The sequence below is a fragment of the Loxodonta africana genome, chromosome 2 (assembly GCF_030014295.1).
Source record: "Loxodonta africana isolate mLoxAfr1 chromosome 2, mLoxAfr1.hap2, whole genome shotgun sequence".
Lineage (NCBI taxonomy): Eukaryota > Metazoa > Chordata > Mammalia > Proboscidea > Elephantidae > Loxodonta > Loxodonta africana.
Genome location: NC_087343.1, coordinates 93,400,817 through 93,423,812, shown reverse-complemented (window position 1 = coordinate 93,423,812; position 22,996 = coordinate 93,400,817). Strand labels below are relative to the sequence as shown.

Genomic DNA, 22,996 nt, shown 5'->3' with positions numbered 1-22,996 from the left:
CAGGTAAAAATAAATGACAAATGGAAGGAAGGAGAAATAATTGCTGAAGGTAAAGGAATGAATAAATGGTTATGCAGTGGGGGAAATCTAACATTATGCTGATATTCCTGAGAGAGACACTGAGCAAGGGAATAATCTTCTCTTAGTTACATTTTATCAGAGGCCAGAGTGGGTGACGCTGAGATGGCTTTTGAAGAACCTGACCAGGTCAGATGGATACCCGTAGCAGACCTCAGTGGCTGGTACCTGTGTAACCTCACCCTGAGGACTTTTTGCCATACTGAAGGACTGCTAATGACTGTTTTGGACTGGTAAAATGATTGGGAGCGGGAAGTTAATCCTTCAAATATGAAAGGGCCAATTTCTAGAAAAACCAGGGTGTGGCCTGCAGTGCAGAAAATTACTTAATGTGGCTCTTCTAGTGATAGTTTTTGTGACTCTCACACGCTGACTGGGTGGGACTATACAAATAAGGTGCTCGTGGCCTACCAAGGGGACTGGACAGCTTGCTGCTAATGCAAATGAGGTGTATGGAACCCTTGTAGGGGTGGGACCATGCAAATAAGATATATATGGAATCCTAACAAAGGGATTGGTCAGTTTTGCCATCCACTAGGCTTAAAGGGAGACAAGGAGACAGGGAGAGAGGAAGCTGTAATATGGCAGACAGCGAGAAATGGTGGCACGGCAGTAGCAAGAGTGATAGTGGCATGAGAAGGCAGGAACCAGGAGACCAGGGGGAGACAGCTGTGGTGGTGCTTGCTGACCCATGGAGCTAGGAGTTTTGTAACACTTGCCTGAGCAGGGCAGAGGTGAAGCCAAGAGGCCAAGGCACGAGATGCTTGCCTGCAGGCACAGCTGAGAAGAAGGCAATCTGATCAAAGAACTGTACCCTGAGTCATTTCTAATCCTGAGCTGTACCCTGATACTTCCTTAAAATGACACTTAATTTTAAGAATGGTTGACGAGTTCTGTGAAATGTTGCAGCAAATTATGGAACCCAAAATTGGGAGGAACGGTACTGAGGAGAGGGGGAGTAGTTGTTAGAGACGGAGTGATACAGCAATTCGGAAAAGTTGGACATTTGGGACATCTTTAACTCCTCCTCATAGGAACCAGCTTTGTGCTGATTCTTATAAAAGAAATTACTTATTTACATATTATACATAACTGTCATGGATCTAGATTCTATACATAAACTCATTTATTTGAATTGCTTTCTTTCCTGCCTGTTTTATGCATCTTCGTGGTTTCTGTTTTTGAATTATTCTTCTGTCTCCATTACACTGTTTAGAGTTCACAGTCCATTGGGTCATCACCTGCCATGCCCTTCCTTAATGTCATCCATCCTCTTTTTCTCTCTTTTCCTAGCCAATTTCCTTGCCCAGATTACAGACACGTGTCCAAGGGGCATCTGAATGTCCAATATTACAAACTACAGATGATATAAATTTGAGATATTTCAGTGATGTGGCAAACCTTCCCCTCAGCTGTACTGTTACAGATTGAACCGTGTCCCCTAAAAATGTGTTGTAAATCCTAACCCTATACATGTGGTTGGAAACCCTCATGACATAGTGGTTAAGCTTTTGGCTGCTAACCAAAAGGTCTGCAGTTCGAATCCACCAGGTGCTCCTTGGAAATTCTACAGGGCAGTTCCACTCTGTTCTATAGGGTCACTAAGAGTTGGAATCAACTAAAAGCAATGTGTGGTTTTGGTTTTTTTTTCATACATTTGAAAATGGGTTTTCTTTGTTATGTTAATGAGGCAGTATTAGGGTAGGGTGTGTTTTAAGTCAATCTCTTTTGAGATGTAAAAGAGCAGATGAAGCAAACAACCAAGCAAGCAAGGAGAGATGGGAGAACATAGATGCCATGCCACATGAAGATCACCGAGGAACCAAGAAACAGAAGATGAAAAGAGACTTCCCCCAAAGCCAGCAGAGAGAGAAAGCCTTCCCCTTGAGTAAAAAACAAAAAAAAAAAGAGTAGGTGCCCTGAATTCAGATTTCTAGCCTCTTAAACTGTGAGAAAATAAATTCATGTTTGTTAGAGGCACCCACTTCTGGTATTTCTTTATAGCAGCACTAGATATCTAAGACATGTAACCATCGAAAATGAAACAAACAAAACTCTACCCTTTCTTAAGCTTCTAAAATCATGTCCATAGAAAGCAGAGTTTAAGCCACCCTGCCACCTCTTTCTACCTGTGTGGGCTTTTTAAGACCTAACTCTCTGGACTTCATCTTAATGTGCTTTTTTTTTTTTCTTTCAGAAAAACAATTTGCTATAGGTAAAATTCATCTTTCTGACTCTAAGTATGAAATGCAAGAGAATAAGGTATGCCTACATGTGGGGGGCATAAAGGGTTTGTACTTGGCTACCGATGGAAAGTGGTTCAAACTCACCTAGCGACTGTGCAGAAGAAAGGTCTGATAACCTGGTTCCATAAAGGTTATAGCCAAGAAAACCTAATGGAGCTCAGTTCTACTCTGTAACACGTGGAGTTGCCTTTAGTCAGGGGCTGACTTGACAGTAGCTAACAACAACATGGAACAAATATCAAAACCACTATGGGTTTTTGGAATCTATGTAAATTTTGTATACCAAAGGAAATTTTGAAAAGCCTAGTTACATACACACACATATAAAGTTATATATATATATATATATATATATATATATATATATATACCTATCTATTAAGAACACTTAATTGTGCTCATGAGAACAAAACAAGGGGATACTATGTGGTCTAAAGTCAGGAAAGGTGTGCATCAGGGTTGTATCCTTTCATCATACTTATTCTATCTGTATGCTGAGCAAATAATCCAAGAAACTGGACTATATGAAGAATGCAGCATCAGGATTGGAGAAAGACTCACCAACAACCTGCAATATTCAGATGACACAGTCTTGCTTGCTGAAAGTGAAGAGGACTTGAAGCATTTACTGATAAAGATCAAACACTACAGCCTTCAGTATGGATTGCACCTCAACGTAAAGAAAACAAAAATCTTCACAACTGGACCAATAAGCAACATCATGATAAATGAAGAAAAGATTAAAGTTGTCAAGGATTCATTTTACTTAGATCCACAATCAATGCCCGTGGAAGCAGCAGTTAAGAAATCAAATGATGTGTGGCATTGGGCAATTCTGCTTCAAAATCTTTAAAGTGTTGAAAAGTAAAGATGTCACTCTGAGGACTAAGGCGCGCCTGACTCAAGCCACGGTGTTTTCAATTGCCTCAAATGCATGCAAAAGCTGCACAATGAATAAGGAAGACTGAATTACGGTGGTGGCGAAGAATATTGAATACACCATGGACTGCCAGAAGAATGAAAAAATTTGTCTTGGAAGAAGTACAACCAGAATGCTCCTTAGAAGCAGGGATGGTGAGACTTTGCTTCACATACTTTGGACATGTTATCAGGGGAGACAAGTTCTTGGAGAAGGACATCATGCTTGGTAAAGCAGAAGGTTGGCAAAAAGATCCTCAACAAGATGGACTGTCAGTGGCTGCAACAATGGGATCAACTATAACAATTGTGAGGGTGGTGCAGGACCAGAAAGCGTTTCACTCTGTTGTACATACACAGGGTCATTTTCAGAAATGACTCAATGGCACCTAACAACAACAGTAATTTTTTTTTTTTTTTTGTAAATCTCTCCAGTATTAACAATAGCTTAATGTAAGGCTCCCTCAAGGGCAATAATCTAGATGAGAATTCTAAGAAAACTCTAAGACTACCACACATTGTGGCCTCGGAGACCAAAACAGGGGGAGAGGACTGACTAGTTGTCAACAAAACGTTAAGAAAAAACCACAGAAAGAGAATAGAGAGTCATGTTAATGGCAGAACAGTAAAGACCAATAGACAACCACTCCTTCTAGTTTTCCAACCACGCTGCAGAAATATGTGGTAGTGGCCGAGACACACTGGCCTCCACGCTCTTCTTAAAATCAGAATGCTTCCGCCTAAAGACCTTTGCAGTATTCTTTCCGCTCTATAAGTCCTCCTTCAGATGATTAACTAGTCTACTCCCCAACTCTTTCAAGTCTTTGCTCAAGTAACACCTGTGTAAGGCCTACTCTGAACGCTGTTGAAAAACTGACATCCTCCTTACTCCTTTCCCCACTTCTGATTACCCCATGTGAACTGTTTACGTCAGCCACCCCCTTACCCTCAATATAAGTCCCTTTTGGCCACTCCTGCCAGGCCCCTTTTCCTTTAAATCTGGTTTGGAGGCCAGATTAGGGCCCAGGCTCAAGGAAAAGCAGGACGTCTTAGTAGGGACATCCTGGTGCGGCACTGGTTAAGAACATGCTTGCTAACCAAAAGGCTGGCAGCTGAATCCACCAGCTGCTCCTGGTAAACCCTATAGAGCAGTTGTACTTTGTCCCATAGGGTCGCTATGAGTCAGAATCAACTCCAAAGTAACGGGCTTGGTCTCTGTAGGCTCCGCCCCACTTGCGTAGCAGGCACGCAAGATGTTCTCCTCCCAGTCGGCTCCGAAAACGTGACTGCTGACGTCCGGCCGCATTCGCCACGTGATCGTGACGTCATCGGGCTCGCGCCGGCCGACCTAACACTCAGCGCCCGCGGGGGTCCTCGTCTTGATACGGCTGGTTTACGTCACAGTTTAGTTGTGGTTTGGAGTGTTTTGTCTAGGTTCCCTGTGTCGTATTTCGGAGTCCACCATGTACCATAACAGTAGCCAGAAGCGGCACTGGACTTTTGCCAGTGAAGAGCAACTAGCACGTCTTCGGGCCGACGCCAATCGCAAATTCAAATGCAAAGCAGTGGCGAACGGGAAGGTGAGGACCCTGACAGGCCGCTCCTCTGCCTCGGCCCCTAAACTTGGAACAGCTGTTCTGCCTCCGGGGGGCTCTGCGCACTTGCTCCTCCCTCCAGCTTCTGCCTCCACGTCGCAGAGCGTGTTTATAAGTTCAGTAAATAGCCGAGCGGTTTCTCAGGTGCTATGAGTGCAGAGACAACGCCATTCATGTAGCCGCAGGGCAGCGAAATAACTAGTCCTTGTAACATGGCGAAGAGACTTTGTGGGACGCAAAGTCAGTGTGCAGCAAGAACTATCCACTTGTTCTGCGGGGACGTGTCGGGAAAGGCTTCTACCAATAGGTAGTGTAGAAGATGGGCAAAGGGCGTTCCAGATGGGCAGAGCCACTGGTGCAAAGTCGGAGTTCCGAAGCTGCTGGGAGGGTCCATGGAAAGCTCGTGGGGTGATCTGTGGCCAAGTAGAGTACCTGTGTAGAAAATGGATGGAGAAGGTAGGCAGGGGGCCTTGTAAGCCTAAGAAAGGCGTTTAAACTTTATACTTTGAAACATTGAAAAAAGAAAGTTACCTTATCAGATCTCTGTTCCAGAAGGAGCCCTTCTGGCAACAGGCTGGTCATCAGTGGATTGAAGGGGGCAGAGTGGAGACAGGGAGACAGGAGACCGTTGGCATAAACCAATTGACTGAAGATGGCTTGGACTATTGCCTGCCAGCCAAGTCCCTTCTGTCACAGCTCCCAGACATCTCTTCAGCTTAATCTTTTTCACAGCCTCCGCCGCTCTTTCTGGCATGAGCATCCCTCCAGTAATTACTTGATGCCTCAGACATACTGCTGCTGAGCTCCTTTTACCTTCAACTCAGGACTATTTCATCTCACCAATTTTTGTACTCTACTAAATAGTGTGTGTATATATATATATATATGTATATATATGTATATAATGTGTGTGTATGTGTATAAAAACCAAACCCATTGCCATCGAGTCGATTGTGACTCAGAGTGACTTTATAGGATGGAACAGAACATGTATGAAACATATACAGCTGTCTTATAGGGTTTCCAAAGAGTGCCGGCTGGATTCAAACTGCCGACCTTTTGGTTAGTAGCCATAGCACTTAACCAGTACTGAACCATCAGGGTTATTTTATTTATATATATATATACACGCATATGCATATATACACATATATACATATATGTACACGTATGTATGTGTGTATAGTGCATACTATATGTCAGGCACTATTTTAAGCATTTAGCAAGTATTACCTCTTTTAATCCTCAGGACTTCCCATGACCCAGATAACTGTTATTGTGCTCAGAGAAAACTGAGGCACAAAAGGGTTAAGTAATTTCTCAGTGCTACAATGCTAGTAAAATGGTAGAGCCAGGATTTGAACCCAAACAATCTAGTTACAGAACCTCTGCTCTAAACCACAATGCCAAGGTGTCTACAAAATGAGCATCTTCTGGATGTTTGGTATCAGATTGTAGCATTTATTAACCTTCTATTCTGTAGAAGGTTTACAAAGATAGATACGAGGTAGCGTTTTAAGGCTCAGAATTATCTTTGAGACATTTGCTGGTTTTAACCCTAATGTGTATTAACATCAAACCTTTGAGTATGCACACATGCCGTGAGGATTGCTCATATCTTAATGAAGTAGTAACCAGGTGACATTTTGAGAAATTGTGAAATCATGGCATAATTTTAGAGTTTATTAAATACTTTCCTAAAGCTATTTTGTGTAATAATTAGCAATGAGAAAGTAAGGTGTGATATACTTTCCTTTTGATTGGAGACATACCTAAATATAATCTGGACAGACAAAAATATTTTAAGACTGTGAAATTTACTCAACTCATAATTTTCAATCTAAAGGTTCTTCCGAATGATCCAGTCTTTCTCGAGCCTCATGAAGAAATGATGCTCTGCAAATACTATGAGAAAAGATTATTGGAATTCTGTTCAGTGTTTAAGCCAGCAATGCCAAGATCTGTTGTGGTAAGTTATGGTAGTAATGAAGTATATTCTCTAGCTGGCTTGTGAAATCTGACCTCTTCTAACTCTCTCTCTTCTAAATTTGCAACTCAATTGCCTATTCACTCTGCTCTCAAAAATGCATCTTAGTTGTATAAGTCTTTAACGTGTATTTTGTCCAGTGTTTGTCACTTAATGTATGTTTCAATAAAGACCTTAGGTCATAAATTCCTGTATCATATCTTAAAAAGTGATTTAAGCCTCATTTCATAGAAGAATTTTGAGATCAAATAGGTAGGTTGTGACATTCTCATTTTACAGAGAAAGAAAATAAAATTACTTTTCCTCCAAGCTCTCAATAGCAAGCAGTAGAACTGGGGCTAGAACGTAGACTACTGCTTTTCAACTGATCCCATCCCATGCCTTTGAAATAATGTGGTCATTCATTGGTTGTAATCATATGCCCCTGCTGAAACTTACACTGTTTTTTTTTTTTTTTAAACCTTGATGGGCAGAAAGTAGAGGTTTATCTTTGCTTATAAAATTGTTTTGTGGTTGTTTCCCATGTATGGTTTTGAGGACCCTTTTGTTGTTTGTTTTTTGCTCAGTGGGGGAAATGGTGAGGAAAAACAGAAATTTTTAGCTGTATGGATTTACTTTACTGTGCCTGTAATTGTTCTTATTGTGTGTATTGTTTGAACATCTGTTTTTAGAAGATAAGCTGAGATTAAAAAGCTGAAAATGAAGATAAAAAAGGGATGTTTTTACCTTGATTATTATCACAATTGTTGTGGAGGTCGTATATGAAAATATCTTAAAAGTCTTTTTTAAGTTTTAAAGTTATACAGAGTGAATGACCTATGACCTATAAAGAATAACCCTGTAGGTGGTAGTCACCATTTTTATATGGAAATTTCAAAATGGAAGTATATTGAAAATAATAAGTCCAAAAATATTTGTAGTGTTTTGTTTTTCTTAGTTTACCAGACCTTCATCTGAGAGATCAGAGATGCAGAAAGAATTTTAGGTATATATGATTAGTTTCTATATCCAGGTTTAGTTCCATTCTTTCGTGATAAAAAGACTATGATTAGTAGTGATAAGATATAACTATTGGTCTCTACTCATCCAGAGCAAAAGAGAAAGAAGAAAACCAACGAGTCAGAGAAGAAACTAGTCTGCAGGACTAATAGTCTATACAAACCACAATGTTACCTACTCTGAGACCAGAAGAACTAGATGGTACCCAGCTACCACTATGAACTATTGTGATCAGGGTCACAATAGATAGATACTAATAGAATGGGAGGAAAAATGTGGAACAGAATCTTAAATTCTTAAAAAATCTAGACTTACTGGACCGGTTGAGACTATTGCCATGAGCTACTCTTTAAACCTTGATGAGAAACTATCCTGAGGTCACCTTTACCGATTGGCTCACAAAATAAAGGATATCACCCATGAGTACTATGCTTCTTTAAAAAATCATCTATATGAGACCGAACCATCAACAATTACTTTAAAAACAAAGATGAGAAGGTTAACGGGACAGGGAAATTAGTTACTGGAAACAGAACAACCAGGATGGAAGTACTGAGTATGTTCATGCATTGAGAAGAATATAACCAATGCCACTGAAAAATTTAAGTAGAAATTGTTGAATGGGAACCTAATCTGCTGTGTAAACTTTCACCAAAAATGCAATAAAATATTATTTAAAAAAAAATGAAATAGTGGGTATAAGTGACCTTTCAGATGAAGAAACTGAATTCTTGAATGAACTTCCTTGTAGAATTTGTCTTTATATGACATATTTCTGATCCATGAAAAGTTTTTTTTGTTTTATATAAAATGACAAGCTTTAAAAATAGATAAAATATTCTTGTTTTTTTTTTTCTATCATAAAAATAGATAAATGATCATTGTTTGTAGCTGAATGAGGTAGTAGTTAAAAGCACAGACAGGTTTTTGTTGAATCCAGCATTGTCACTTGTTAGATGTGTAACCTTGAACAAGTCAGTTAACATTAATTTCCTTCTCTTCAAAGTGGAGGTAATACTTCACCAAACCGTTGTAAGGGTTAAAGTAGAATGATAATTTTGTGCTTGGCACAGAGTCAGACCCATGGGAAATACTCAGTAAATGGTAGGCACAGTTTTTGCTGTTTTGTTTGGCAGCAGTGTTCACAGTTATAGCATAAATATGGATTGAATTAGAGAGGCTTTATTACCCCAGACGTGTTATTCTGTCAGTCTTTATAAAAAACTGCTTTGTTAAGCTATGAACACTTTTGTTTTTATTTTTATTTATTTTTTCCCTTTAGTAAGCCAATGACCACAGGAGGAATATGCTGGGTGGGCTGGGGAAGGACAACCAAAGGGTGAAAAAGGGTCTTCGGGCTATATGAGCGTTTCTGTGGTAATTTAACGCAATTTTTTTTTTTTTTTATGAAAGAAGAATTAACAAATATCGATATTTGTGTGGGGAACCTGTACAAAGAATCCTTTGCACAAATAATTTTTCATAAATTTATCACGTAACCTGTGATTAGATTGTAATAATATATATATTTTTTTAACTTTAGGGTACAGCTTGTATGTATTTCAAGCGGTTTTATCTTAATAACTCAGTAATGGAATATCACCCCCGGATAATAATGTGAGTATAAGTCTAATTTATTGATTTTCATTTAAGAAGATTTTATAGTATTTGAGCAGGTGTGTGTGTATATAAGCGTGTGTCTAAAATAATGACTTTCTAATGAAGAGTAATTTACACTTGCGTTCTGTATTCTCTTTGGAACTGAAGATTCCTGTTTACCTGTAATACTTCCCTCACTGTAATACTGATGGCATTTGAACTTCAGCTTGCCCAAATTCTAATTCTCTTTTTCTCAACTTAGCTGCTTCCTTAAATATCTCTTTCTGTTAGTGGTACCTTTGTTCTCCCAGTTGCTCAGACTGAAAATCATTTGTGGTGCCTCCTCTCCCCCCGGAAACCCTGGTGGCATAGTGGTTAAGTGCTACGGCTGCTAACCAAGGGACGCCAGTTCAAATCTGCCAGGCGCTCCGGAATCAACTCGACGGCACTGGGTTTTCCTCTCCTTCCACATGCAATCAACTTACAAGTTCTATAGCTCCTTATTCACTTAAATTCTACAAAGATCTGTTGTGTTCCGCTCTCTGCCAAGCAGCACTATGCTTGTCACTAAAGACATGATTCCTCAGACTCATTGAAGAACTTGCTGTCAGTTACATTCTCCCTGTTTATTTCTTTTTTATTCTCATTTCCAACAGGCTAGGTCAGGCCCTTGTTACTTCTGATTTTAATTTTTGCAGTAGTTCTCCTTCTTGTTTCTTGCTCTGAATTTCATGTTGTGGCCAGGTGAACTTTGTATGTTTGTTCCTGAGGTAATAATTCCGTACTCAAATGCATTTGAAGACTTCCACTGATGACCTTCCACAATGTTTCTTTAACCTACCTTTCTGGTTTTATCTTCTCACACTCATATGATGCATGTGTGTACTCTTGTATTTTTTCTCTTCCGTCTACATTTCATTATACAAAGTATATTAGTTAAAGTATATAAAATTGCCGTTAAGTCAATAATGGTTGAACACTGGCAATATTACATGGTTCAGCATAATTTTATAGTTTGTCTTATGTCTCCTAATAGATTAAAAAGTTTGAACAAGAGCTGTCTTTTTTTTTTTTTTTCCCTACCCTGCAATCTGTACCATTGTCACTTGTGAATATCAGGCAATTTTAGAAGGTACTTATAGAAACAAAATATTTAGATGTTTCTCAATGTATATTCATGTCCTCTACCCACCCTTATTTTTTCCTCTAGGCTCACTTGTGCATTTCTAGCCTGCAAAGTAGATGAGTTCAATGTATCTAGTCCACAGTTTGTTGGAAACCTTCGGGAGAGTCCTCTTGGACAGGAGAAGGCACTCGAACAGATTTTGGAATATGAACTACTTCTTATACAGCAACTTAATTTCCACCTTATTGTCCACAATCCTTATAGACCATTTGAGGGCTTCCTTATTGATTTAAAGGTAAACTTGTTAATACAACAGGTCGAGTGTACTCCTTTGCTGCTGTTCTTTAACCAGAAGAACCCAAATTTTAATTAAAATTTATTATCATCTCAGTTGTTACAACATGGTCTCAGTTAAAATGTGAGTCTAGTCTGGATCTCTAGGGGAATACGTTGCAAACTTCAGTGTGCCTCAGAATCACCTGGAGAGCTTGTTAACAGATTGTTGGGTAGGACTTCTTAGTGTTTTTGATTGAATAGATTGGTAAACCCAGGTACAGGGACCACATGAGAACTGAAATCAAACAGAACTCAGAAACTGGTTAAGTTAGCTCAGTTGAGCAGCTCAATTGGCATACCTTCAATTCGCCAAACATTGTGGTTGTGGATGTAGCCAGGAACAAAACACACATGGACCTTTCAGTCTAATGTGGAAGACAGTCATCATGTACTGAGTGTGCTGAGTGGTACAGAGGGGGAAATTAAAGGTACTGTGAGAGTGTTTTGCAAGGAGATAGATTGAGGGAAAGGGAAGACATTCTTGAGAAGGATCATTTAAAGGAGCCCTGGTGATGCAGTGGTTAAGCACCTGGCTGCCAACCAAAAGGTTGGCGGTTTGAACCCACCAGCTGCTCCATGGGCAGAAGTTCTACTCTGTGCAGCAGGGTCACTGTGAGTCAGAATCGACTTGAGGGCAGTAGGTTTGGTCATTTAAAGTGAAATTCAGAGTGAGAGTAAGAATTACGTGGGGGAAGAGCATCCCAGGCAGAAACCTACCTGGTCCAAGGCCTAGATTCAAGAAACCATGATACATGTAAACAGAGCTTAGAGATACAGGGAGAAAAGTGCCATGCAGTGCTGCCTGAGTGTAAGGAGAGGCAATGTTAAGGATTTTGAATATTGAAAAGGGAAGCCAGTGAAAGGTTTAAGTCTGGAGAGTGGCATGATTAGATTTGATGCTTAAAAAAAAATTCTGCTGGCAAAGATTAGACAGGCCTATAAAACAAAAATAACACATATGTGGAACGTACTTCTTAGTTCAATCAAATATACAAGACCAAATGGGCAGCCTCCTTTCCAAAAGCAGGACAAGAAGGCAAGAGGGGGCCAGAAGTGGATGAATGGACACAGGGAACCCAGGGTGGAAAGGGGGAGCATGTGGTCACGTTTTGGGGATTGCAGCCAATGTCACAAAACAATATGTGTATAAATTTTTTAATGAGAAATTAACTTGAGCTGTAAACTTTCACCTAAAGCATGATAAAAAAAATTTCCATGATAAAAATCCTGCTGGCTAGCTCATGCATCAGACATTCATTGTACACCTGTGTGTGTCAGTTATAATGTTGAGAATGGATTAGACAGGACGAAGGGGGTGCTGTCAGAGCCGTCCAGGCAAGAGCTGGCTGGCGATGTGCAGTGGTGGTGTGCGTGGAGAGTGTCCTCGACTTCGGAGATAACTTGGTATGTTTAGTAGGCAGAATCAGTAGAACCTGAGGATTGATTGCATTTAGAAAGTGAGAACAGGAGGAACACCAGGTTTCTGGCCTGAGCAAATAGATAAATGGTACGTTTATTGAGACAGGGAACACAGGCAGAGGAGAGATTTGTTTTTTGTGGGGGAGTTGATGAATTTGGTTTGGGACATGATGAATTTGCATTGTGTGCAGGACATCAGGTGGGACGTCATTTGTTCTTGGGGGTCAGAGAAGATGACTATTTTGGAGGTATAGGTTTGGTTGTCGTAGAATTTGCAGAGTGGACTGGCCATGAGGAATATGTAAAGGGTAGTTAGAGAACTCCAAAAAGCTGGTAAGGAGAATGAAGAACATCCAAAGAGGCGGAGTTTGTTGGAGAAGCAAAGGGAAGTAGAATACTTTTGGAAGGTGAGCACAGGCAACTCTCCAGTCCTGCGCTGAATTCACGCAAAGTAAAAGTGAACTGATTCTGTTTGCTGGACTTAGTGCTGGAAGCGTCCTTTGTGAGCTTAGTGAAATTAGTGTTTGGAATGTGAAGGAAGAAGGCAGATTGAGCTGTTTGGGAGACGAATGGAAATGAGAAAACAAGTATATGTAATTTGGATTAAAGTGCTTGTCTTTGAAGTGGAAAAAGACTATGAGATAATTGAGAAGATGGGAACTGCTAGAAATAAGTGAGAGTTCTTTGTTTTCTTTTTTTTTTTGTGAAAGAGATTGATGCATATTTGAATGCTAATGCATGGGAGCTAGTAGTGAGATGAAGCTTAAAGGTAAAGGAAAAACTATATAGCTCAGGTTTCTCTCTGAAGTAAGATAGAAAGGGCTGGCATGGGATTCAGAGAATGGGTAAAAGAATTGGCCTTAGAAGGAATAACAGCCTTTTTAACCAGTGCGAAAGAGCAAGTATGGGTGAACCATACTGTTAGGCCTGGGGGTTTGGTGGTCGCAGGAAATAGAGAGTACCTTTCTTTGTTAAGTAAGAGCAGAGATCATTTTCTGAGAATGATGGAGGTTCTGAGGATTGACAGGGAAAATGTTTGTCATGGACATTGAAAAATGGGAAAACAAATTTACTATGGAAACATAATCATTACCAGGCAGCGTAGAGATCCCTGCTGAGGTCAGCGAACATGTTTATAGTAATAGTAGCAGACCTCTTGGTTGTATGGTTTTCTCTGGCAGTAAACAAATCTGGGTGTAGATCCAAAGCAGAAAGTTCATGAGATTCAACTACTATTGAAGTTTCGCCAGAAATGTGTTGGCAGTATAATGGGGCAGGGGAGTTTGTAGGGAAATGAGGACCAGAGGACAGAGTGAGTAAGAACAAATAGTGGGATAAGGGACCAAGAGGTCCTGAGGAGAGAGTCAAAGAACAGTTGTAAGGTAATTGAGCAAAGGTCTTGGGAAAATAGGCATTTATGGTCAGAGTGGAGTGTCTGAAGTTTGTCATATCAGAGGTCGAGCATTTTGGGTAATGGCATGGTCTTGGTTTTTTTTAAGGTCTTGGTGTGGCTGGATGATTGACTCTGGATATGTTGCTACAGAGTAAGGAAAAAATTTCTTATTGCTACAGGTCTTAAATAGGGATATCTGAAATAAATGAGGGTTTAGGGCTTAGGATTTAGGGTTCATCTTAAAGGATATGAGGAATTGTCGAGATTGTCTATACTGCAGCTATGGGGTCTTCTGTATTGCTTGGACGTATACTAACGTAATTCTGTAGATATTTGGGAAGGTCTAGTAGATCCCTGGTGGCGTAGTGGTGAAGTGCTATGTCTGCTAACCAAAAGGTCAGCAGTTCAAAGCCACCAGGCACTCCTTGGAAACTATGGGGCAGTCCTACTCTGTCCTGTAGGGTAGCTATGAGTCGGAATCGACTCGACGGCAGTGGGTTTGGTTTTTGGTTGGTTTAGTAGATTCATGGTGGTGCAGCGATTAAGCACTTGACTGCTAACCAAAAGGTTTGTGGGTTGAACCCACCAGCTGCTCCACAAGAGAAACATGCGGCAGTCTGCATCTGTGAAGATTTACAGCCTTTGGAAACCCTATGGGGCATTTCTCCTCTGTCCTGTAAGGTCGCTAGGAGTCGGGATTGACTGACTGCAGTGGTTTTTTTTTGCTTTTTTAAGTAGATTCATAACTAGCCCTGGTGGCACAGTGGTTAAAATGCTTAGCTGCTAATCAAAAAGTCAGCAGTTCAAACCCACCAGCTGCTCCAAGGGAAAAAGATACGGTAGTCTGCTTCCATAAGAATTACCACCTTATAGGGTTGCAATAAGTTGGAATTGACTCGTTGGTAATGGATTTGGTTTGGGTTTAGTACATTCATTTCAGCCCCCCTCCCACCCCGAAAGCTAAACTTAAAATAGAAGGAATTTCAAATCTAAATGAGGTGGTGCTGTGGTTCCTAAATGTGGCCTTACATCTTTATCACCTGAATCACCTGGGAAACTTTTACCTGGGATTATACATTTTTCTGGTCTACTTCAGACACAATCAAACCTCCAGGAACTCTCCTCTCTTTCCTTCTCAGGTGAAAAAAGGACACAGAGAAAACCCATTGTCATCAAATGGATTCAGACTCACAAAGAGAAGAGATTAACATACATTGAGCATAGTGTGAAGTACCGGTGCTAGGAATTTTAGATACATTATCTTAAAACATGTATATCTTACTGTGGGTTGTGCTCATAAAAGTTTGAAAGCCGCTAACTTAAAGGATAATATTAGAGGAGACAAACTGCTAAAAAACACTCAGAATTTAGTGACTGCACTTGTGCCATAGTCTGATGTTTAGTATAAAATAATCTTGCATGCGAAGATTATTTCTTGTCACTGGGAAAGAGGAAACAGAGTTGCTGTTATAAAAGCATTCTGTGTTAAGCACTTTCTGGTTAAGATAAATGTGGGACTGTTGTTATTTCATTAAACCCTCAGAAGTGGTAACATTTGCACAATTTCTTTCTAGACTCGTTACCCCATGTTGGAGAACCCCGAGATTTTGAGGAAAACAGCTGATGACTTTCTTAATAGAGTGGCGTTGACGGATGCATACCTTTTATACACACCTTCCCAAATTGCCCTGACTGCCATTTTATCTAGTGCCTCAAGGGCTGGAATTACTATGGAAAGGTATTGTGTGTTAATTAGATCAGACTTCACTCACTCTGTTTCCTCCGCCGTGGAGCCTGTGTTTTTAACTAAGTACATTTGTGACAATAGTCCTTCATATCTCTTGTGGCTGGAGGGTTGGTAAGGGCAGCCGAGGGAATAAATGAAATTACCTTTTAAGACATCTTTAAAAATCGAGTAAAATCTCTGAGTAAGAGGATACATTTATGACTAAAGTAAAAGTAAAACAGGTGATCTTCCAAAAGACTTAAATAGCTATCAGTGTATGGCAAATTTACAAGTTTTATGGACTGGTAAGCAACTTGAGTGCAGGAAATACGTCTGCCTTGTTTTACCATTATTCCCCCGCTGTAGCGCCTAGCGTGTGGCACATGGGAATATAGTAAAGATTTGTTGAATGAATAATGCTATAGGGAATGTCCAAATAAACAGTAATTGACCCATAAATGGTAATAAAAAAAAAAAAATAGCTAGTACATAAATGCACTCTGAGACAGGCTCTGTGATAAGCACTTTACATGAATTAAATTCACTTGTTCTCTTAACAATGTCTTGTACACAGAATAATTAAATATTATTATACCCATATTTGTTTATAGGAAGTTCTTACTGATGGTTAATGGTAGATTTGACATTTAAACCCATGTCTTCCTGAATAAAGCCATACCCTTAATGACTCAGTCATACACTCTTATTAGTTATTTACCTTAACTAACTAAAGCACAGACTAGGAGCAAAATAAGCTAGTTTTTAATTTCTCTATTTATGACCTTTAAATTCTACTTGATTTCATTCCTAGAAATAGCTGACGAAAAAAGATGATAAAACTTTAAATTACAGGTTTATAATCCCTTCATAATTTCAAAATCTATTGATATGGTGATGGAAAACCTGAACAGGTGTGATTTAGTCTTTATTCTGTTTAGTGGAAATACTTGTTCCTTGCAGAAGTATCAGTAATCCTGATTACAGGATGCAACCTCAGACATCACTGAATATTTCACATTTCATTATATGCACACCATGTTACCTTTCTAAAACATGAATGAAGCACCTGTATCCAAGATAAGGGATTTTGGGCTTGTGTTTTATTTATGATATACTGCTTCTCTCAACAAACAGCCCACCAGCCATATATAAATGCATACATTCAATCTCAAGGTGATTTATACCTCCACTTATTTATTAAAAAAAAAAAAATTAAGCAAATATTTATTGTCTTCTGGCACTGTGCTACACTTTAGGAATGTAAGGATGAACAAGATATAAATCCTGGCCTAGTTAGGAAAGATAACCATGTAAGTAACTGATGTCTGAGGCACTTAGGTGTAGAGCTTCTCTAAGGGAAGAAAGCCCTCTTTTCCACAAAATTTGGTTAATATGTTGAAGCATCTTTTGCAGAGGTACAGTGATTTTTCTTACGTGGCAAGATTTTTCTTATGTAGATAGAGTGAGATAAAGTTTCCTAAGGTCCAAATAAGAATTTTTTCATCTTAGTTTAAATTCTGGCTAGGTAAAATTGAAATTGTGGTCTCTTGGGCTCTTTGTGAATTAAATAGACCTTTGTCGCTTTCCCAGGGAATATAGTTATTTTGGTGTTTTTTTTTCTTCCGTTTGAGGAAGCTTTCAAATCATTTTCAATTTACAGCTGACCTGTAGACAAACTTCTGGTTACATTGCTTTTACATTTATTGCTGGTTTCAAAAGGGAAGCCCTGTGTGCTGTTTAACATTTTGGAAGTTGCCTTAGGTTATTACTCATAGCATGTTTTGTTGTTATTGTTAATCCTGGGCTTTCTTCTCTTTCATTTGGATTTAAAGTTATCTTTCTCATATGCTGGTTTGACATTTTAGATATCCTTGCATGCCTGTGGATTTTAAAAAATTAAAATTCTGATTCAGGGTTGAGATAAAAAAAAAATTCCTAATTTTAAAAACTTTACAGAGGTAAAGATATCTAGTCAGCTAACTCTTAGAACCACATCTACCACTGTTATGCTTAAGAAATGAAAAGGAAAGGAAGAATAAAAAGTAAACAAAAGATGGCAAAAGTCTGAAGAGTTTTAGGGAGAAAAGGGAAAAGAAAAAACTAATTTAGGTATTTTGAAGTACAGATGACCAGGAATGCATTAGTTGTTACATTGTTCCAGTAGTACCTAAAGTCCTCTAACTTCAGGAGGAAGAGAGAATTACCATCAGCACGAAGCTGACTCCTATGTGGTGGAGGTCAGACTACCCCCACTCTCCAACCTTTTTACCAATTCTGACACCAGCCATCCCTCCCACAGCACTCTCTGCTACTCTTCTGGGTTCTGTAATTCATTACAATAGCTACACAGGATTCACAGGCCGTACTTACAGGTAAATGGTTTATTAAGGAAGCAACAGAGTACAACTCAGGATCGGGATCAGGAAGCTTGTAGACAGAGCCTTGAAGGCTCCCCCAAAGTGAAGAGCACATTCCTCCCTTCTTCAGTGCAGGACAGCTCTGTCAGCTCCTCTTGGCCGTAGGCCCTTCTCTCTGCTGTGCACACCCCTTCTCAGCCATGTAGGCCCTCCTCTCAGCCCCCATAGGGCAGACTTCCTCTCAGCCCCCTCAGGACAGGCCTCCACTCAGCTCCCCCAGGACAGGCTGTGCAAGCCTCTCTGCCTTCGGCCTCCCTGCCATCAGCCTCTCCACTGCTCACTGACCCAACTCATAGCCAGTGTAGCAGTTTTGTTCAGCTCTCTTAGCTGCATTCCCAGCAGGTTTCTGTACTGCTGACTCTGCTGCAGGCCCCATCTGGGCCTCTGGCAATCTTCGGTGTTAGAGCCCTTTACGTGTGTTATAGCTCCTTTAGGAGGTTCCTTGCCTCCTCTTTCTGTTTCTTCTCTCTTCTTGCCTATTCTCCTTTCTGTCGCTCACCTTCTGAAATATCTGTGGTGTTGGCTGCATATATAAGTGAACTCCTTGTCAATTTCAAGGCACAGCCCTCCCAGCAGGACCACGAACTGACCAATCCCCTTGGTGGACTATAGTCACTTCATTTGCCTAGTCTACACTTACTTTATTTGCATAGTCTACAGTATATTGACCAATCTCTGCAAGGTGCATAAATAGACCAGTCACAGGGCAGGGTGCAGCCCAGGTCCAGACAAAAAGTATCACACCATCAAGTTGTTTGCAGTTTACCCAGGAAATGGCCAGCAACCTGGACAAAAGTAACAAACCTTCTAGGGTAGCAAACTAGGGCAGAGGTAACTCCTTAGGGCTTAGGGGAAAGAATCTCTCAAGTTGTTTTTCCAAAGAACCAAGGCAGAAGCCACAAAAAAAACTCATTTTTCTCTACAGCTGTCAAGGGAGTTATTGATTTCCACATCTAAAATGAATTCCCAGAATAGATGGTGAAGATGTAGCATAACTTAGTTATCAAAACTTTCTAATGTAAACAACATGGATAGCTTAAAAGACTTACAGCAACAAAAGTTAGTAAAACATTTGTCTTGCTCCTTCCTATTTGTAACTTTTTATCACCCACAAGAAAAATTAATATATGTGTGTATCTTTTATGTTTGAATGACTACTTAGGGCTTAAGAATCTGTTCACTTGGGCTTTTGTTAATTATAGATCAAGTTCAAGTACATTAAACCTCAGTACCTTAGTCTAAATATAGGAATTATATGTTCATAGTGCTATTAGTGGTTCTGAGAAAAACAAATTATTGGGCTTTATACATTTATGGAGAAGTATTAACATCTTTGAATTGGACTCAGTATAAATAAGATTCAATAGATTTGTAAAGCACACGATAATACTCTCTAAGACTGGTTTGATTGTTCTAAGAAGAGCAACTGTAGTTAACGTTGACTTATTAAGGGGAAGAGAGAGTCCTCACTAGTGCCAACTTCCAGATCCACTGTTTCCTACCCGTATGACTTTGGGTAAGTTTCAAGGTCATAACTTGTACGTCCATGTAACACAGATTCCACATCTGTAAAATGAGGTCTTGAAGCAGTACTTACTTCATAGGGTTTATATAGTAAACACTTACATGTAAATATTACTACTGTTATATTTATGCTGTTTTACTTTCTAAACTTTGTGTTATAAAATTTAAATAAGTAACTTTGAACAGTAAACATCTTTTGCTCCAAGTGGTAATACTTAACACTATAAAAGTTGTAAACTGTAGTTTTGTGGAATTTAAAGCATTGTTACATAATACATTTAACATGTTAATTTTAAAATTGTCCTTGATAAGTGTACATGGAGGAAATTTACAATGTCATGTTTTCTCAAGATGCTGTATGGTTTCAGTAGACTTTTTTTTTTTTTTTTTTTTAACTCTGTAACTGTCCTTTCTTTACCAGTTATTTAACAGAGAGTCTTATGCTGAAAGAGAACAGAACTTGCTTGTCACAGTTACTAGATGTAATGAAAAGTAAGTAAAACAGAATGTTTTATGAAATGTTCTTGTCTTACAAAGCTACTTCACAGATCACTTGAGATAACATGTAGACTTGTTTAGATTTACTTCCATTGAATTATTCTATCATGGATCCATGAAGGATACACTGATGCAGAACAAATGGAAGGTATAAGAAAGGAAGTAATCTTCACACATACAGAATTTATCAGAAGAGTAAATATACAATCAGATTCAGGATGAATTTAGAGATGCAAAACAGGGTCCTTCTGAAGTAGTCAGAGATACATGATAGGCTCTGAAAAAGATCTAAAGAAAACTAAATGAAGGATAATGTTTAAATTAGGAACTTCAATTTTGTAAATAAGTCAGCTTTGACTAGTTAATTTGTGTCTTTTGCAAGTGATTTCGTTAGTTGCCATCTGGAAGGCCATGGTTCTTAACTGGAAGATTTTGGCAATGTCTGAAAACACTTTTGGCTGTCACAGTGGTGGTGGGAGTGAGGAGTGAGGTTGCTACTAGCATATAGTGGATAGAAGTAAGAATGCAACTAACTGCCCTACAATGTACAGGACAGCAAAATGGTAGGCTGAAAAATGCCCCCCAACACACACACACACAAAAAAGATATTCATGTCCTAATCCCTGGGACCTGTGAATGTTAACTTTCATGTAGCAAAAAAAAAAAGGGGGGGGGGTCTTTGAAGATATAATTAAGAATCTTGAGATGGGGAGATAATCCTGGATTATCCAGGTGGACCCTAAATGTAATCACAAGTGTCCTTATAAGAGAGGCAGAGAGATTTGACACAGAGGACAAGATATGTGAAGACAGAGGAGAGAGAGACTTGAAGATGTTGACCTTGAAGACTGCAGTGATGTGTCCACAAGCCAAGGGATGCTGGCAGTCACCAGAAGCTGGAAGAGGCAAGGACCAGATTCTTCCCTAGAGCCTCCAGAGGGACTGTGCCCCTGCTGACACCTTGATTTTGGCCCAGAGAAACTGATTTCACACTTTCGGCCTCCAGAACTGTGAGAGAATACATTTCTGTTGTTTTAAGCCACAAGTTTGTGGTGATTTTTTAATAGCAGCCTTAGGAAACTAATACAGCCTATAACAAAGAATTATCGGCCCCAAGATGTCAGTAGTCCAGAGCTGAGAAACCCTGTCTTAAGGGTAGAGTAGAATCTCCACTTAACTGACTGGCTTTATTAACTGGCCCTCTCCGTTCTTTACCGTTGCCGGCGGCACACTGCTCATGGCTACTAGGCTAGTCTAGGATTAAAACTCAGTTGTGTTTGTTCTCAAACCTTTTCTTGCCACTTGTTAATTAAAATTTTAATTAAATACTGAACAAACCAATAAAATACAAGATTTAAGATACTGATCTTAGATGATAGTGGTAAATGGTTGTACTTTACATATGTTTTAAAACTTAAAATGCTTGAGGAGGGCATATTCCTATCAGTTTTTTATTCTCTGCTTGAAGTGATTTTGAGGGCTCCTTTGAGTGATGGATTTGTGACATAAAACTGTAGGTCTTCAGTTGTACCACTAGAGGGTTCACTTTCAAAGCTAATTGTCATTTGGCCTTGGATTTTAGGATCATAGAATTTAGTAGATAAAGGGGCCTTAAAGATCGTCCACTGTACTCATTTTATAGCTGACACTTTTATTACTGATTTCTTTTCAGTACTTTTATTTTGCTTCACTTAATTTAATATGAAATTAAAATAACTCGATAAAATTCTCTGATCTTTAATAATACTAAGATACCTACATTAGCCATAATTCTTTTTCCTTAAGGGTGTTGGGCTACAAATATCAGTTCAGTTGAAAACACTGCTTTATTTGGATTATGAAATAAGTCACTAGCATAGTCACCCGTTGGGAGCACATTACTGGTTAATGAACTCCAGGTTTCCCATTGTTCCCATAAAAAACCTTAAGATTTATATTCTTTGGTTTATTATAGTTGAATAACACACACTCATGTAGAGAATATTTCTGTCATTATAAAGTTAACTGATACAGTAACTGCTTTTAATCTCAAGAGAATATTTTTGTTTTCTTGGTGATACTTCTTGTATAGGTTCTGCATTTTGTTAAAGCATTCTACCTTTATTGTATGTTAATGCTTTTCCTACATGCTCGGCCCAACATCTGTAGGGAGTGGATGTTATAAATATGATTGGTGGTAGAGAACTAAGTGTGTTCACTAAATCATATGGGGATTAAAAAAGCTTTAAAACTAGGCAAAAAGTTCCTGTTAGGATTTGCATGAATTCAATACTGACTAGATTGTCGTTAGGTGTCTTTGAGTCGGTTCCGACTCGTAGCGACCCTGTGTACAATAGAATGAAACGCTGCCAGGTCCTGTGCCATCCTCACAATCGTTGTTACGCTTGAGCCCATTGTTGCAGCCACTGTTGTCAATCCATCTCTTTGAGGGTGTTCATATGGTAGAACATGTGTTTAAGTCGTATATGATGTGGGCTAAACAGCAGACAGCCATAATGTGCTTAGACAAGAAGTATGGTGTTCACTGAGTTTAATGCAGAATGATACAAATCCTAAGAGGAAAAATCACATCCTTTCAAGAGTGCTTTTTTGTTGTTGTTCATATAACAACAAATAACCAAAACACCAAACCTGTTGCTTTGAGTCAGTTCCAAGTCATGACCCCATATGCTGAGGGTAACAACAAATAGGAAAATATTACTTGATTCCTTTATTATGAGAACAAGGTGTTTCATTATTCAGTTTAAATCCTTTTTAATCTCCATATAGGTATGAGAAACTTGGTAAAAAAGTATGAACCACCCAGATCTGAAGAAGTTGCTGTTTTGAAACAAAAGTTGGAGAGATGTCACTCTGCTGAGCTTGCCCTTAACGTAATTACGTAAGTAAATATAACTGTCATTCAAGAATGGATATAACTATTATCCAGTCCAACTTATCCTTAAATCACTTAACTGGTGTTCATCTGGGGAAAACTTACCCATCAAATCAGATTTTTTTTTTTCTTGAGTGGAAATTTCTAACAGGAGAAAACACAAGGTATCTTAATGATTTGGGCTTTCATAGTATCATTTTGATCCTTTCACGACTGGTGTGTTTTTGGGCTTGTAGGCCCTGTCCTGTCCTGTTCTGTT

The 22,996-nt window shown here is 39.2% G+C and overlaps 1 protein-coding gene across 1 annotated transcript in view; it reads left to right on the top strand.

Moving 5' to 3' along the window:
- Nucleotides 1-4,344: 4,344 nt before the first annotated feature.
- CCNH (cyclin H) overlaps nucleotides 4,345-22,996 on the top strand; it is a 43,670-nt gene continuing 25,018 nt past the window's right edge. The window contains exons 1-7 of the mRNA XM_064273874.1: nucleotides 4,345-4,822; nucleotides 6,684-6,806; nucleotides 9,367-9,440; nucleotides 10,633-10,843; nucleotides 15,271-15,434; nucleotides 19,785-19,855; nucleotides 22,632-22,743. Coding sequence (XP_064129944.1) covers nucleotides 4,706-4,822; nucleotides 6,684-6,806; nucleotides 9,367-9,440; nucleotides 10,633-10,843; nucleotides 15,271-15,434; nucleotides 19,785-19,855; nucleotides 22,632-22,743 — 872 coding nt within the window. The 5' untranslated portion in view covers nucleotides 4,345-4,705. The remainder of the gene's footprint in view (nucleotides 4,823-6,683; nucleotides 6,807-9,366; nucleotides 9,441-10,632; nucleotides 10,844-15,270; nucleotides 15,435-19,784; nucleotides 19,856-22,631; nucleotides 22,744-22,996) is intronic.